The 14448-nt window shown below is 39.1% G+C and overlaps 1 protein-coding gene across 5 annotated transcripts in view; it reads left to right on the forward strand.

Annotated features, from left to right (window-relative positions):
* Positions 1-14448, forward strand: part of LOC128664173 (homeodomain-interacting protein kinase 2) — a 148108-nt gene that overhangs the window by 107763 nt on the left and 25897 nt on the right. For all 5 annotated transcript variants that reach the window (XM_053718936.1, XM_053718937.1, XM_053718934.1 and 2 more), the window contains 3 exons: positions 3578-3740; positions 11670-11796; positions 12744-12865. In XM_053718936.1, the coding sequence (XP_053574911.1) occupies positions 3578-3740; positions 11670-11796; positions 12744-12865 (412 nt within the window). The remainder of the gene's footprint in view (positions 1-3577; positions 3741-11669; positions 11797-12743; positions 12866-14448) is intronic.

A 14448-nucleotide genomic window follows, 5' to 3' on the forward strand; every position in this document is an offset into this window, starting at 1 on the left:
TGTTATAGGAGGATGGAGAGGTTAAATCATTGCATATAAAACAGCAGCATTTAAATTTGTTGAGTGTATAAATTGGTTTATTCAAATTGCAGGACATTTTAAAATAGCTATTGATAGATGAAATAAAGAAAAACATTGAATACAATGTCTATTTAAAGGGACAGTATACGCCAGGGATAGGCACAGACAAAGGCTGTGGCGGACATTTTCCAAAGTATAGATCTTAGTGAAGGACACCAAGGTACATTTGAAATTAAAAACATTATTTTATAGTGCTTGGTGTTATTATACTGATGTAGATACCACTGATTTTATACCCAGCCCTCCTTTGGCCATACCCATGTGCCAGTGTCACTACTGTGACATTATATAGTGCTGGGTGTTATACTGATGCAGATACCACTAATTCTATAACCAGCCCTCCTCTGGCTATACCCATGTGCCAGTGTCACTACTGTGTCATTATATAGTGCTGGGTGTTATTATACTGATGCAGATACGACCGACCCTATAACCAGCCCTTGTCTGGCTATACTCATGTGCCAGTGTCACTACTGTGTCATTATATAGTGCTGGGTGTTATTATACTGATGCAGATACCACTGATTCTATAACCAGCCCTCCTCTGGCTATATGCATGTGCCAGAGTCACTACTGTGTCTTTGTATAGCGCTTGGTGTTATTATACTGATGCAGAGACCACTGACCCTATAACCAGCCCTTGTCTGGCTATACGAATGTACCAGTGTCACTACTGTGTCATTATATAGTGCTGGGTGTTATTATACAGATGCAGATACACATCCAGTATTTCACTAAGGCTTTATTTATTCCATAACTTATCACCCAATATCGCTAGCAGTCTCTTGACAAACCACTAACTTTATTTACACTACATATTTTTTTTATTCCTATTATTTATTCAGAAAGAAAAGATATACTAAGGTTGTGGCGGACACTGCAAGGGCTAGTCACGGACACCAGTGTACATGTACGGACACCTTGCCTATCCCTGGTGTACGCCAATGTTCAGATAACCATGTACTAGACACTACTTTAAAGAAGAATATGCACAGATTCTGATCTAAAAATCCGGTATAAAAGCTTTTAAAAACTTACTTAGCACTATTGATTAGATTAGGCTGGGACACCCAGTGAAAGGGGCTGGGAAAAAGAGAAGATCAGACACTCCCCCCTTCCCTGCATATGAAAAGACAAGGTAACATAAACAGGAGTCTGTAAACGCGTGTATAGCACAATGTTATTGAAAAATAAGCAAAACTATACAGTGTTACAAAAACACTACCAGATGGGCTATATAAATGGGTCATCTACAAAATATTTATGCAAAGAAAAATCTAGTTTACAGTGTGCTTTTTAATTAGAAGGTTCCCAGCCCTACAGTAGACTTAAAGGGCCACTAAACCCAAAATCTTTCTTTTATGATTCAGATAGAGAATACAAATTTAAACAACATTACAATTTACTTCTATTATTTTTTTTGCTTCATTTTTTATATATCCTTAGTTGAAGAAAAATCAATGCACATGGTGAGCCAATCACACAAGGCTTCTATGTGCAGCAACCAATCAGCAGCTACTGAAGCATATCTAGATATGCTTTTCAGTAAAGAATATCAAGAGAATAAAACAAATTAGACAATATAAGTAAATTAGAAAGATGTTTAAAATTGCATTCTGTTTCTAAATCATGAAAGAAAAAATGTGGGTTTCATGGCCCTTTAATTTAGTTTTCAACAAATTGTGCATTATTGTATTCCTCATTCAGTATTAAGTACCGGTATTTCACTTCTAATTAAAAGGAACAGGACAGATATTACAGAAAATAAGATACATATTTATACATATTTTTCTGAACATTTTCTAAATGTTACAACTGCATTTCATTTTATTGTTAAATTATATTAACTACTGTACCCCCGTTTGTGTGCGTTATCCCCAGTTTGGTTGTAAGCAACTTCAATGCACAAAGTTGTGCAACTTCATGTGACACGCCACTAAATGTAACAGCAATTGGTCCCTTAGACACCAGACAGATGTGCACGCAACCAGCTTAATTACATGAGGACTTACAGTAATGTAGAAATATATTTTTAAAGGTAGTGTCTTTAACCCTTTCGAGTCTGGGCTAAAGTGCCTACATCGGAACAACTGTTCCGATGTAGACAAATTGAAACCACGCGATTGTGCACACGATCGCGAGATTTCAATTATTGGATCGCGTCTGGGGGTGTCCCTACAACCCTAGGAACGCCCCCAAGACCGCGTTCAAGTCCTGACTGCACAGAAGGCTTCAGGACAGCCGTTAGTTATGACGTTCTATTCCGTCATAATGGCTTTAAAGCCCATTCTAATTATGACGGAATAGAACGTCATAACGGCTTTAAAAGGTTAAGCAGCAATACTTAAGAATAAAAATGTTTAAAATGTTATTGTTTTATAATTACCATAATGTCCTTTTGACTGTTGTGAATCTCCAGACTTTTCAATGAAATGTACCTTCTGCTGATAAAAGGCAAATGTCTGTATTGTAACATCCAACTGTCAGAACAAATATGAAGTGGAACATTCGTTCTGTCATTTGAATGCCTCTATCGAATAGAATGCTTGTTAACATTCAAATATTGAATACAATATTATAATGGAACATAAGGATATTACATATCAATACTGATTCCTATAAACAAGCGTTTAAGTCTATGAAAATGTAACATTTGATAAAGGCAAAGTTAAGATTTGTTTGCAAAAAAATCAAATATTGAGCAAATATTTGACATAAATTATTTTTACTGAATTTGTTGAAACAAATCTCCATTGAGTGAAACGTTTCTTTTACCTTTTGTTCCTTCATTTTTTTTCTACAGACTTTGTCTTCTATTAAAGGGACATGAAACTTTAATTTTTTTTCTTTCATGCTTGAGAGCATGCAATTTTAAACAACTTTCCAATCTACTGATGTTAGCTAATTTGTTTCATTCTCTTGGTATCATTTGTTGAATAGCATACCTAGGTAGGCTCAGGAGCTGCTTATTGGTGGCTGCATATATATGCCTTATGTTATTGGCTCACCCATGTTCATTGCAGTTTCTTCAACAAAGGATACTAAGAGTAGGAAGCAAGTAAGCTAACAGAAGTAAATTGGTAAGCTGTTTAAAATTGTATGTTTTATCTGAATCATGAAAGAACATTTTGGTTTCTTGTCCCTTTAACCCTTTGATGACAGGGTTAATTTGTCTACATCGAAACAACGATCGCGAGATTTCAATGATGGGATCGGGTCAGGGGGGCGTCCCTATGAGGCTAGGCACGCCCTCCAGATCGCATCCTGGAAGAGCCGTTGGCTTCAGGACAGCCAAACGGTTAGGACATTCTATGTCGTCCTAACGACGCTAAAGCCCAGCGCGGTTAGGACGGAATAGAATGTCATTACAGCCCTCAAAGGTTAATACATCATCATTTGGTTTTCTCTTTCTCCATCTGTGTGTCCCCTTTATCTCTGAATTTTCTTTTGCATACAACTCTTCTCAGTTTCAGTCACTTCACTGTTTTCTCCGCAGTGTAAAGTCCTGTTTTCAGAACATGGAGATCTGTAAGCGGAGGGTTAATATGTACGACACTGTGAATCACAGCAAGACCCCTTTCATCACACACGTTGCTCCCAGTACTTCCACCAACCTCACAATGACCTTCAGCAACCAGCTCAACACTGTGCACAGCCAGGTGAGAAAAGAGAACATTCCTGGTACTAACGCCATTTCACAAGAAGTGTTTTTAGCCTTTTGTAATCACTGCAATTAAACATCAATTTCATTTTTCTTTTCTTTAAAGGTACCCACTAGGGCTGGGCGATATGGGCAAAAAAAAAACCCCGCAATTGCGTTTTAATCGCAATTTTCTTATAAATGACTATAACACCTTCATTTTGCATTCTAAAGTTTATTTAACACTACAGAATCTTAATGCACATGTTTATCAATGTCCAATACACTCTTGGAGAATAAAAATACAAACCACAAAATAGTTCAAATAAAATTTGCTGCCTGTGATGTGATTAAATAGTAGCCACTAGCCAGTTATTAGGTCTTATGACACACAACATTGTTATGTTTTCTTGGACAGTCATTCTAACAGTGGACAGTGGTATGATTAACAAATGAAGCAGTATAAGCCACATACACACACAATTATATATATATACACACACACACACACACTATACAATCACAAACACAGTTCCACACAGATATATATATCTCCAGTTTTAGCGTTTTTGGGAGCCGTGGGGTTAACTGCATCTGCTATGTATTTGAGCGGTTTCTCAGAGAGCAGGAGATTGTGTGGGAGGTTCCATAATGTTTACATACCCTAAGTTTCAGACTACAGACGTCCCTAGGGGGAAATATAAGTAAGTGGCTTTCTCTCCTGTTCCTTCCTGCATGGGCTCTGCTTTTAGACTTCTAGATTGATCGGCTGCTTATGAGAACAGAAAGTGAAAGTAAAAACAGCCATTTTACAAATGTGTGCAAAAAGCAACCACTAGATGGAGCTGGCTTGCAAGAAAACACAAACAAATCAATATTACAGCCACTTCTGAGGATTTTTTTATTTAGCAAAAAATTGCGAACTCTCGCGGTTTTAAAATCGCGGCGATTAATCGCGGTTTTAAATCTCATATGCGATTAATCGTGCAGCCCTAGTACCCACACTGACCATACCTTTTTTTAATTATTTTATTTTTTTCAGTGGACCATGCACTTTTTTTTTTGTGTGTGTATTTTCTATAGTGTACATGGTAAAGCTCGGCATTGTTTCTGAAATATTTCAAACATGCACTTTATGGTTCCACATTTCAGTTCATCTTCCCAAAACACCACATTTTAGGATTCTGTACCTATATTTTTTTATTTTACATACATATATATGTGTGTGTGTGTGTATATATATATATATATATATATATATATATATATATATATATATATATATATATATATATATATATATATATATAAATAAATAAACAAAGAACCTTACCTAAGCGCCACAAAGCACCACTCACATAAGTGTCTCTCTCCTCTCTGAAATTTGTTGATCCTCGGCGTATTCCGTTGTGACTTCTGACCGGCACAATGGAGAGTGGGTGGATATATATAGTTTCTGTCATTGTCGATGATTTTTCAAATTTTGCAGAATATGACTACAAACCGAATATTAAAAATTGATTTTAAGAAATGTCAAACAAAATACTTGCACTGAAATTCATCTTATACTGAATTTCACAAAATATCATCAATTTTTACTACTCGCCCACTTCTCCCATTCATTTGGACACGTCATTTTTAATAAACTCAGAGAAACTAGTATCTATGAGGGCAAATTGTGGCTAATGGTTGCTGATAGGTGAACACTCGACAGCTGTAAGGATATGAACCTCCTTACTGAAATGAAGGGTCTTATGATATAGTTCTATGCTAATGCTCTATTTACAGTAGCCTAAACCACTAATAGAGGACCAGTGCTGTGGGGTATTTGTTTTCGTTATGACGATTACCTGGTAAGTCAGGGCCCACCTTTTTAAATAAGGAGAATTACTTTTATATATTATTAGGCGATGGCAAATGAGCTACCCAACTTCCCCCCCATGATTTTATCTAGTGTGCACCATGATCACCTTTATCCTAAAGAGACCTCATTTGTATATCAGATTAGGGGTTGCATGTCTGTCTGTGTGGTATGGACTGACATACATGCTTTGTAAAACAAGCCCCACCCACAAAACAAATCATGAGGATGTATCTCTGCCCCTGGGCATTTCCTCAGTCCATGTAACTGCTTGGTTATATAACACCCCCGTTATAGGTTTCAGATGGGGAGCACTATTAAGATTGCAGGCCCCTGTCTGTCTAGAGAGAAGGGTGTTGCTTTTGAAAAACATCCCCTCATGACTGCAAACCATTAACTGCTCTACAATCTGCTGAATGTGAGTTGTAGAATAACACAGGAAGTCATTTTTATTATCTCAAGTAAAATAGATTAAATCATTAGAATCCTTAATGTTATTTTCTCATGCAAAGAAACACTTTGTTGTAAAAACATTGAAGACAGACTCCATATATATCTCTGTCTTTGGGCTTAGACTGCTTGGTTTTGATTTTGTCTCTTGCACATGTTTAGAGTTCTTGTGGCATACTTTAATGGGACATAAAACCCACATTTTTTTTTTCATGATTTAGAAAGAGCATGCGATTTTAAACAACTTTCTAATTTACTTCTTTTATCTAATTCTCTTCATTCTTTTGATATCCTTTGCTGAAAAGCATATATAGATAGGCTCAGTAGCTGGTGGTGGCTGCACATAGATGTGATTGGCTCACCCATGTGCATTGCTATTTCTTCAACAAATTATAGCTAAAGAGTGAAGCAAACTAGATAATAGAAGTAAATTGGAATGTTATTCTCTATCTGAATCATGAAAAAACATTTTTGATGTCCCTTTAACATATCACAGACATAATGTGAACCATTGGTAGGACAGAAATCCATGTGCTTGTGGCCTACGACTGCATCTAATTACATCTAAAATTCACTGCTGTGCATGTACCGATTTATGTCCTTGTAAACTTGTGCCTTGTTACAGCAGAACAAACTGTCCCCTACTCTTGGGACTGGGGAAAGGTCACAGCTGAAGAATTAGGCTGACTGGAAATGTGAGCAGACAACATTTACCACATTCCTGAGCTTTCCTTTATAATGCATGTTCAGCGTTCCCAGGCTGATGTCTCACTGGCCTAGATGTAGTGGTGCATTCTGGGTCTGCTAGCTAGCGGCACAGACCTTTCAGAGGCTGATGTAGTGGTGCATTCTGGGTCTGCTAGCTAGCGGCACAGACCTTTCAGAAGCTGATGTAGTGGAGCATTCTGGGTCTGCTAGCTAGCGGCACAGACCTTTCAGAGGCTGATGTAGTGGTGCATTCTGGGTCTGCTAGCTAGCGGCACAGACCTTTCAGAGGTTGATGTAGTGGAGCATTCTGGGTCTGCAAGCTAGCAGCACAGACTATTCAGAGGCTGATGTAGTGGTGCATTCTGGGTCTGCAAGCTAGCAGCACAGACTATTCAGAGGCTGATGTAGTGGTGCATTCTGGGTCTGCAAGCTAGCAGCACAGACTATTCAGAGGCTGATGTAGTGGTGCATTCTGGGTCTGCAAGCTAGCAGCACAGACTATTCAGAGGCTGATGTAGTGGAGCATTCTGGGTCTGCAAGCTAGCAGCACAGACCTTTCAGAGGCTGATGTAATGGTGCATTCTGGGTCTGCTAGCTAGCAGCACAGACCTTTCAGAGGCTGATGTAATGGTGCATTCTGGGTCTGCTAGCTAGTGGCACAGACCTTTCAGAGGCTGATGTAATGGTGCATTCTGGGTCTGCAAGCTAGCAGCACAGACCTTTCAGAGGCTGATGTAATGGTGCATTCTGGGTCTGCAAGCTAGCAGCACAGACTATTCAGAGGCTGATGTAATGGTGCATTCTGGGTCTGCTAGCTAGCAGCACAGACCTTTCAGAGGCTGATGTAATGGTGCATTCTGGGTCTGCAAGCTAGCAGCACAGACTATTCAGAGGCTGATGTAATGGTGCATTCTGGGTCTGCTAGCTAGCAGCACAGACCTTTCAGAGGCTGATGTAATGGTGCATTCTGGGTCTGCAAGCTAGCAGCACAGACTATTCAGAGGCTGATGTAATGGTGCATTCTGGGTCTGCTAGCTAGCAGCACAGACCTTTCAGAGGCTGATGTAGTGGTGCATTCTGGGTCTGCAAGCTAGCAGCACAGACTATTCAGAGGCTGATGTAGTGGTGCATTCTGGGTCTGCAAGCTAGCAGCACAGACTATTCAAAGGCTGATGTAGTGGTGCATTCTGGGTCTGCAAGCTAGCAGCACAGACCTTTCAGAGGCTGATGTAATGGTGCATTCTGGGTCTGCTAGCTAGCAGCACAGACCTTTCAGAGGCTGATGTAATGGTGCATTCTGGGTCTGCTAGCTAGTGGCACAGACCTTTCAGAGGCTGATGTAATGGTGCATTCTGGGTCTGCAAGCTAGCAGCACAGACCTTTCAGAGGCTGATGTAATGGTGCATTCTGGGTCTGCAAGCTAGCAGCACAGACTATTCAGAGGCTGATGTAATGGTGCATTCTGGGTCTGCTAGCTAGCAGCACAGACCTTTCAGAGGCTGATGTAGTGGTGCATTCTGGGTCTGCAAGCTAGCAGCACAGACTATTCAGAGGCTGATGTAGTGGTGCATTCTGGGTCTGCAAGCTAGCAGCACAGACTATTCAGAGGCTGATGTAGTGGAGCATTCTGGGTCTGCAAGCTAGCAGCACAGACCTTTCAGAGGCTGATGTAATGGTGCATTCTGGGTCTGCTAGCTAGCAGCACAGACCTTTCAGAGGCTGATGTAATGGTGCATTCTGGGTCTGCTAGCTAGCGGCACAGACCTTTCAGAGGCTGATGTAATGGTGCATTCTGGGTCTGCAAGCTAGCAGCACAGACCTTTCAGAGGCTGATGTAATGGTGCATTCTGGGTCTGCAAGCTAGCAGCACAGACTATTCAGAGGCTGATGTAATGGTGCATTCTGGGTCTGCTAGCTAGCAGCACAGACCTTTCAGAGGCTGATGTAGTGGAGCATTCTGGGTCTGCAAGCTAGCAGCACAGACCTTTCAGAGGCTGATGTAATGGTGCATTCTGGGTCTGCAAGCTAGCAGCACAGACCTTTCAGAGGCTGATGTAATGGTGCATTCTGGGTCTGTTAGCTAGCAGCACAGACCTTTCAGAGGCTGATGTAGTGGTGCATTCTGTGTCTGCATGCTAGCGGTACAGACCTTTCAGAGGCTGATGTAGTGGTGCATTCTGGGTCTGCTAGCTAGCGGCACAGACCTTTCAGAGGCTGATGTAGTGGTGCATTCTGGGTCTGCTAGCTAGCGGCACAGACCTTTCAGAGGCTGATGTAGTGGAGCATTCTGGGTCTGCTAGCTAGTGGCACAGACCTTTCAGAGGCTGATGTAGTGGTGCATTCTGGGTCTGCTAGCTAGCAGCACAGACCTTTCAGAGGCTGATGTAGTGGTGCATTCTGGGTCTGCTAGCTAGTGGCACAGACCTTTCAGAGGCTGATGTAGTGGTGCATTCTGGGTCTGCTAGCTAGTGGCACAGACCTTTCAGAGGCTGATGTAGTGGTGCATTCTGGGTCTGCTAGCTAGTGGCACAGACCTTTCAGAGGCTGATGTAGTGGTGCATTCTGGGTCTGCTAGCTAGTGGCACAGACCTTTCAGAGGCTGATGTAGTGGTGCATTCTGGGTCTGCTAGCTAGCAGCACAGACCTTTCAAGAGGCTTTTTTAAAGTGACATTAAACCTAATTTTTTTCTTTCATTAGTCAGATGATACAATTCCAATTTACTTCTATTATGTAATTTGCTTCATTCTTTAGATATTCTTTGTTGAAGAAATAGCAATGCACATGGGTGATCCAATCACACGAGGCATCTATGTCCAGTTACCAATCAGCAGCTTCTGAGCCTATCTAGATATGCTTTCACAAAAGGATATCAAGAGAATGAAGCAAATTAGAAAATAGAAATAAATTAGAAAGTCGTTTTAAATTGCATGTTTCTTAATCATCAAAGAAAAAATTTGGGTTTAATGTCCCTTTAATTTGTTAACAAATGGGACTGAAGATGCTTCCCCTGGCCAGATTACAGCACCGTATGAAACGTATCTTCTTATAGGAAGATGCCAGGTTTAGCTTGGCCTCACCCTGCACTGCTAAAGACTCCTAACAAAAAAAAGTATTTATTTTATTCACAATTAAGATGTTTGTTTTATATCTCAAGAAGAGTTTACAAGCTTAGCAAATGCAGGATAAAATTTGCAAGACCTAGTTAGTGAAAGGGACATAAAACCCATATTTTTTTATTTCATCATTTAGATAAAGCGTGCAATTTTACTTCTATTATCAAATTTACCTTGTTCTTTTGGTATCCTTTGTCGAAAAGCAGGGACGTAAGCTCAGGAGAGTGCACGTGTCTGGAGCACTATATGGCAGCAGTTTTGCAAGAATGTTATCCATTTGCAAGATCACTAGATAGACGGCAGCGCTATTTCCTGTCGTGTAGTGCCCCAGACATGTACCTAGGTATCTCTTCAACACAGAATATCATGAGAATGAAGCAAATTTGCTAACGGAAGTAAATTGTAAACTGTTTTGTCATTGTATGATCTGCCTGAATCACAACAGAAAATTTGGGGATTTAATTTTTTATTATTATTCTTTAATTTTAAAGTATTGTTATAGCTGGAAAAGCACTTTTAAAGGGAGCATGTAATTTTAAACAATTTTCCAATTTACTTTTATCACCAATTTTGCTTTGTTCTCTTGGTTTTCTTAGTTGAAAGCTTAACCTAGGAGGTTCATATGCTAATTTCTTAGACCTTGAAGGCCACCTCTTTTCAGAATGCATTTGAACAGTTTTTCACCACTAGAGGGTGTTGGTTCACATATTTCATATAGATAACAATGTGCTTGTGCACGTGAAGTTATCTGGGAGCAGGCACTGATTGGCTAGACTGCAAGTCTGTCAAAAGAACTGAAATAAAGGGGCAGTCTGCAGAGGCTTAGATACAAGATAATCACAGAGGTTAAAAGTATATTATTATAACTGTGTTAGTTATGCAAAACTGGGGAATGGGTAATAAAGGGATTATCTATCTATTAAAACAATAAAAATTCTGGTGTAGACTGTCCCTTTAAGCATTGCAAATGGTGAACTTGTGACATCCCTAGACTTACTTTGTAAAGAAAAACTTGTATTTCTAAAAACGGTACTATACACGAAAATGTGTAAAAAATATTAATTTAAATAAACATTCATTCAGGCTATTGACTAAACATAAAAATATACATCCTTAGAAATAATTATTCTTAAGTGCTCAGTCCTTTATGTTGCATATTCCTTTTTTTTTCTTCTTTTTTTTTCTTATTATTTTTATAAATAAGGATTCTGGACAAAGGGGTTCCTACTTTTGCTAAGCTTTTTCTTTCCTGCTGCCTCTTTGTTTGCCCTGGTCACACAAATCTTGCCCCCCGCTTGTAACCCAGAGTGGATTGATGTACTGACGACAAAAAGTGCACTTTTTGGTGGCAAATGCTACAAGGAGAAGTGGTTTCTGCATTGGCAACAGGACCAGCATGGGGCCTTTCTTTATGTTTAAATTAATCATTTTATTTGTAAAAATGTAATTACTTATAAAATAAACTAGAAATTGTGTAGAGGCTTTTATCTCTTGAAACAATCATACCCTTGCTTCATAAGAGATCTTTGGGCAAACGCAATGGAAATTTTATTACTGTGGCGTAAACTAAAACTTGTTTTTTGAGTAGCTCATATGTTCCAAGGTTGATAAGCTCTGTTGGTTCATGGTAAAAACTCAAAATATCTAGAATCATCAGGAAGATCAATATAAGTGCAAAGTCGACTTCAAAATACAGTGTTTGTAAATTGTTCAGTTGTCCATTTCCCCATTTAGATAATGTTTCCTCCTGCTGCCTAATCTATTATTGTTACTAGCGTATTAAATTTTGCTGGTTTTCTTTTTTTTTTCTTTCAGCCTTCTGCTGCATCCATGGCTGCCGTTGCTCAGAGGAGTATGCCTCTGCAAACTGGTGCTGCACAAATCTGTGCCAGGCCTGACCCCTTCCAACAGGCTCTTATTGTGTGCCCGCCGACCTTCCAAGGTAGGTCTTGTATTCAATATTATTCATTTGGTAGAATGGTCATCCATCTTCTTGATTAGTCGTATGTCTTCTGTTTAGTATTATTCATTTGGTAGAATGCGCATCCATCTTCATTGTTAGTTTTAGGTCTTATGGTTAGTATTATTAATTTGGTAGAATGGTCATCCATCTTCTTGATTAGTCGTATGTCTTCTGTTTAGTATTATTCATTTGGTAGAATGCGCATCCATCTTCATTGTTAGTTTTAGGTCTTATGGTTAGTATTATTAGTTTGGTAGAATGGGCATCCATCTTCATGGTTAGTCGTAGGTCTTATATTCAATATTATTTATTTGGTAGAATGGGCATCCATCTTCATGGTTAGTCGTAGGTCTTATGTTTAGTATTATTAATTCGGTGGAATGGGCATCCATCTTTATGGTTAGTCGTAAGTCTTTTGTTTAGTATTATTCATTTGGTAGAATAGGCATCCATCTTCATTTAGTTGTAGGTCTTATTTTCAATATTATTCATTTGGTAGAATGGACATCTTCATGGTTAGTTTTAGATCTTATATTCAGTATTATTCATTTGGTAGAATGGGCATCTATCTTGATGGTTAGTCGAAGGTCTTATATTTAGTACCATTCATTTGGTAGAATGGTCATCTTCATGGTTAGTCGAAGGTCTTATGTTTAGTAGTATTCATTTGGTAGAACGGTCATCCATCTTCATGGTTAGTTTTAGGTCTTATATTCAGTATTATTCATTTGGTAGAATGGTCATCTTCATGGTTAGTCGTAGATACATAAAAGAACCTAAAAGCAGAGATGGGGAAAGGATATAAAGCTTCCTCGGATGTATAGTCATTATGTTATTTTAAAAGATATGATTTTCAAGCATTTGTTGGTGGAAAGGGGTGTGGTTTTAAAGTTGCATTATTTGATTATATGACTCTTCCTTTTCAGGTCTTCAAACCTCTCCTTCCAAACATGGCGGGTACTCTGTACGCATGGAAAACACAGTACCACTTGTCACTCAAACAGCTGGTGCTCAGGCCTTGCAGATTCAGTCAGGACTCCTGACACAGGTAAATGATTACCATGGGGCGATGGATATGGCTATAGATGTTTTTGTAGTCAGAAGAACTATGACGTTATGCTCACACTAGGTGAACAGAATCTAACTGGGGATAAATCTCTGGTTAAGTCATGTAGCTAGCTGCCTAGGGCAGTGCTCTATAGACACTTCTTGTTAAGAGACTTTTTTTTTTAGTAGAACTGGATGTTTACTCATGGCCATGAATCCGACCCATAGCTTCAGATATTTACCTGCTAGTACTGTCTATATGATGATCTTTTTCAATGTGTGCTAGTACAACCAAACTGCATTATGATACTGAGTATATTTATGTTTATATCTATTTCATACAGTGAGACACAAATTAGTATAATGCAGATACGTTATAGATCTCATGAACATATAGTTTAGATCAGATTGCTTGTTTGTGCTTGATAAACTGTAAATACCTCATAATCTGTTTAGAGGTGTTATAAATGATCTATATACCGTTATAACTTTTATGTGTATATAGATCTATAAACATATTGTATGTATATGGCTATACAGTCGTATGCAAAAGTTTAGGCACCCCAGACAATTTCCATGATTTTCATTTATAAATAATTTGGTGTTTGGATCAGCAATTTTATTTTGATCTATCAAATAACTGAAGGACACAGTAATATTTCAGTAGTAAAATGAGGTTTATTGGATTAACAGAAAATGTGCAATATGCATCAAAACGAAATTAGACAGGTGCATAAATGTGGGTATCCCAACACAAATATTTCATCAATATTTAGTAAAGCCTCCTTTAGCAGAAATAACAGCCTCTAGACACTTCCTATAGCCTGTAATGAGTGTCTGGATTCTGGATGAAGGTATTTTGGACCATTCCTCCTTGCAAAACTTTTCCAGTTCAGTTAGGTTTAATGGTTGCCGAGCATGGACAGCCGCTTCAAATCACCCCACAGATTTTCAATGATATTCAGGTCTGGGGACTGGGATGGCTATTCCAGGACATTGTACTTGTTCCTCTGCCAGAGTAGATTTTAAACAGTGTTTTGGGTCGTTGTCTTTTTTAAATATCTAGCCCCGGCATAACTTCAACTTTGTGACTGATTCCTCAACATTATTCTCAAGTATCTACTGATACTGAGTGGAATCTATGCGACCCTCAACTATAACAAGATTCCCAGTACCGGCACTGGCCACACAGCATGATGGAACATCCACCAAATTTTACTGTGGGTAGTAAGTGTTTGTCTTGGAACACTCTGTTCTTTTGCCGCCATGCATAACGCCCCTTGTTATGACCAAATAACTCAAACTTTGTTTCATCAGTCCACAGCACCTTCTTCCAAAATTAAACTGGCTTTTCCAAAAGTGCGTTTGCATACCTCAAGCGACTCTGTTTGTGGCGTGGTATCACTCCATACAGCTTTTCCTTGTGCAAAGTGTGCTGAATTGTTGAACAATGCACAGTGACACCATCTGCAGCAAGATGATGTTGTAGGTCTTTGAAGGTGGTCTGTGGGCTGATTTTGACTGTTCTCACCATCCTTTGCCTCTCCGATATTTTACTTGGCCTGCCACTTCTGGCCTTAACAA

The sequence above is a fragment of the Bombina bombina genome, chromosome 6 (assembly GCF_027579735.1).
Source record: "Bombina bombina isolate aBomBom1 chromosome 6, aBomBom1.pri, whole genome shotgun sequence".
NCBI lineage: Eukaryota > Metazoa > Chordata > Amphibia > Anura > Bombinatoridae > Bombina > Bombina bombina.